At 35.7% G+C, this 4,158-nt stretch overlaps 1 protein-coding gene across 1 annotated transcript; it reads right to left on the reverse strand.

Annotated features, from left to right (window-relative positions):
* Positions 1 to 783: 783 nt before the first annotated feature.
* Positions 784 to 1,779, reverse strand: LOC141701466 (uncharacterized). The gene is made up of 2 exons (XM_074505112.1): positions 1,456 to 1,779; positions 784 to 1,368 (listed from the first exon to the last, which is right to left on the reverse strand). Exons 1-2 carry the CDS (start codon positions 1,777 to 1,779, stop codon positions 784 to 786), a joined length of 909 nt encoding a protein of 302 aa, XP_074361213.1.
* Positions 1,780 to 4,158: the final 2,379 nt, after the last annotated feature.

The following is a 4,158-nucleotide window of genomic DNA, read 5'->3' on the forward strand; positions in this document are numbered from 1 at the left end:
TTTTTTCAATGACTCATCCGACACTAACTTTCCATAGCCCTGCCAAGGGAGGGGTAATTCGTAGTTCCAGAATTCAGTTGGTTGCAACGGATAAATCATTGGATGGTACAAGTTCTCCATTATCTGGTTCTTATGGCAATTTTTAATGAAATGATCCCAACTCGATCCATGTCTTATACAACCAGCCATTGCGTGAGAGCGCATCATATGATGGATCGCTCATTTTCCACACGTACACGTATGGTCATTCAGGTTGACACCTGGGTTTTACCTCCCTTTACCATTCCCTTAGCAGTTGTGTACTGATGTGTAACTATTTTCAAGATCCCACGTGCATGGTGAAAAGTAATAACCGTATATCCTGTTGCCTTCCTTTGAATTTTTGCTAACATAGAGGTTGAACGCACACATAACTGTTGACCCTGTTGTAGACCATCATCCACTATATTTTGATGTGTGTCAATAATTGTGACCGCTTTGTAGAAGAGGTAGTCCATCATCGCTGTTACCGGAAGGAAATTAACCCTTCTTATGTTACCGTTGAAACCCTCAAGCATGTTTGTGGTTGTTTGACCATAGCAAACACTAGTGTCGTGGGAAAGTATCCACCTCTCCATGGGTATTCTGGAAAGATAGTCCAGGGCCGGGGGGAATTTCACCTATCCTTGCCATGTATGCGTCATGTTTAGAGACTTGTGTGGTTGTTCCACCTTTCCACATCAATGTTTTTAGTTCACCACCAGGGTGATGCTGGCAAAAGTTTCTTCTGACATGGAGTAGACATTACCTATGGAATTCTAATGGTTCAGTAAATCCATTTTGAGGGTCTCGTAGTGCATAGATAATACTGGCTACACGATCGGAGATGATGCACACGCCGGCCTTTTGGTGGCAAACATGTCTCCGAATACATTGCAAAAACCAAGACCAGTTCTCGTACGTCTCCTCAACAACCAAGCCATAACAAAGAGGAAAATAGAGGTTGTTGGAATCTACACCCATAGCAATAAGCAGCTTGCCCCTATATCTTCCCTTCAAAAAAGTTCCGTCTATTGAAATCACAGAACGCGCATGTTGCCACCCATCCATCATTGCCTTCAAACACCAAAAGATTCGTTTGCATACGGACATGCCCCGTTCCTTAGCATGAGGCACAACATCGATCTCAACAATGGTTCCAGGATTTGTCTTAATGATGGCTGCCAAAAACATGGGCAAAACTTGGTATGTTGTAGCCCAACTGCCATAGACTTCCTTAATGGCTATTTGCCTGCCTCTCCATGCTTTGTTGTACCCCACTATATGGTTGTGCTCATTGTTGATTAGCGGGATAATGGTTTTAAAGGGGATTTCTGGTGTATCTATAACCTGTTTCACATATCACAATAAATGTCAAAATATTTCCGAACCAAATATGTAGCGAAGTTGAATAGTTATATATGTGAAATTTCTTACAAGTGGTTTCACAATCCACAAAATCATCCTTGCGGATAAATTCTTGTGATCTTGCAACGGCTGATAAACCATGCATTTGTGTTCCTCTCTATTCACATTTATCCTCCAGTACCCAGAATCATGCATGAAAGTAGCTCTCATCCTCCAGTTACAGCCCTCCGCCCGACACTGTATAATGAGTTGTCCTTTGTTAATCTTTGTAGTTATATATGTACGATCAGTAGAAATATGTGCACGCCTCACTGCCAATAAGAGGGTGGCTTTGTCACGGTAACAAATTCCTTCACTCAGTTCCCATTGATCGAGGTCTTCATCAGCATACATACTATTAAGGTTATCTATTGTTTGGGGAATATATTTCTCTGTGCAAAACCATGGAGCCCTTAGAACATGATGTTGTTCCCCAACTATTGGAAATATGCTGGAAATTTCTTAATGCCTCTCTAAATGCCATTCAATTTCATCGCTTCCTGAAGAATCTTCTTCATCATCATCATGAAAGTGAAAATTCTCCTTACTAGATGAATTGGCTACAGATTCATCTATGACAAGGGCTAACCGCTAGCCTGAACCTTTTCTCACAATATTCTTTGGTTGTGAAAATTCCATATCTACATTATCTCCACCACCTTCATCATTTTCATAACTACTCCCCCTTTATACCCTCCACCATATTAACTACTCTCCCATCCAAACCCTCCACCATGTTGACTAGTCCCCCCTTTATACCCTCCACCATATTGACTAGTCCCCCTACATATCCTCCACCATGTTGACCATTCCCCCTCCATTCCCTCCACCATATTGACTACTCCCCCTCCATACCCTCCACCATATTGACTATTCTCCCTTCCATACTCTCCACCATATTGACTAGTCCCCCTCCATACCCTCCACCATATTAACTAGTCCCCCCACAATACACTCCATCATGTTGGCTACTACCCCCTCCATACCTTACACCTTTTTCACCAGTTTCTCCTATGTACTCTCCACCTTAAAAAAGTAGATTTGACCATCCAGTGTTGACATTACTTCCATATGTTATTTGTGTCTTTTGAGACCCTAAATTAAGTTGGAATGAGTACGGGTCATTAACAATAATTTTCTCTGTTTTGATGAACAAAGAAACATCTCCTTGAACGTTCAGCAATATGGCAGGGACATTTAACATGCATGTAACAACATCATCACATAATATATCTATTTGATAAAAACCTTCAACTAGGTTGTATTGACCATGGTAAGGATGCTTCAAACTCAATTTCAAATTCCATTAATACGAACTAATATTCATTAAATTATACACAAGACGTTTAAGCTCATCAAAAGTGGTACCAAACCTAATAAACATCATTTTTTTTGGGATCGATAGAGTAGTTGATATTAGTACTTTCTCGAATAACCACTCCACCCCAAAAAAATTTGACATTCACGTTCACTTTCATTTTCCTATTTTACAGAAAACATTAACAAATAAGCAACAGAAGTAAAGAATATATATATAAATAAATAAATATATATATATATATATGTATATATACACACACACATAGATGACAAACCTTTTAGAAAATTAGAACATAAGCAAGTGTTGAAGGAGCCAGTGTTGAACATATGTAGTGCTTAAGGACATGTATAAATAGTAACATATGCAGTGTTAAAGACGAGTATTATTGTGAATTATTGATTATATCAATAATTTCTGCAAAGAGAAATCTGATACTATCCTTTTGAGATTTCAGATAAGATTACTTTGTAGGAGAAATCTATTTTTTCGTCAGATTTTCAAGATAGCCTCCAGAAGATTAGGTTCTCGAAATTCTCAATAAAAAATTCCTACAAAAAGAAACATAAATAAAAACAATTTAAATGGACAATTTTCTGAAATTTATTTTAAGTTCTGGTAATTTAAAATAAAAAACATAAATTAATGAAATATATTTTATTTATGGGATTTATAAAATAGAAATACAAATTTATGAAATAAATTTATGAAATAATTAATTTTATTTATGGGATTTATATAAATTTACTAATATTTAAAGTTTTAAGAAATATAAAAAGAGATCTGGCTTCATTGTTTATGGCATTCAAATTTTTTAAATAATAATTAAAAAGTTCAAATTAATTGAAGATGAATGCATGTGATTTCTGTTTTAATTTTTTCCCTGAATTTGATCTGAATTTAATCTATGAAGCGGAAGTAGTGTACTTTTACTACAATATTAGAAAAAATATTTTCCCCCATGATACCCTTTTCCAAGCAACTAAAACTATACAAAAACATTTAAAAAAATACATACTACAAATAGGTTTACATCACTACTCAACAAAAAAAAATCAACCAAAATAAAATTTACAACTATATTTGAAAAAATTGTGAAAATGTGTCTTCGTCAAAAAATGAGCAACTCTTTCTCATGACACCCTTTCTCGACCTCCAAAAATCATATATATACAGTTTTTAAAATAAAAATAATAATAAATACTAAAAATAAGTTTACATTAATAACCAACAAAAAAAAATTAAACCAAAATTATTTTTGACAATTCAATATAAGCGTTCCAAAACAAGTCCTCACATGATTTTTGGACCGCACAAATCTGCACAAATACAAGGCAACAACGGGGAGTAAAAGAAAAAATATAAAAAAAAAATTATACCCCATAACGCCTCTAATTCTAGGTAACAATGGCAGA

Source organism: Apium graveolens, chromosome 2, assembly GCF_009905375.1.
Source record: "Apium graveolens cultivar Ventura chromosome 2, ASM990537v1, whole genome shotgun sequence".
Taxonomy (NCBI): domain Eukaryota; kingdom Viridiplantae; phylum Streptophyta; class Magnoliopsida; order Apiales; family Apiaceae; genus Apium; species Apium graveolens.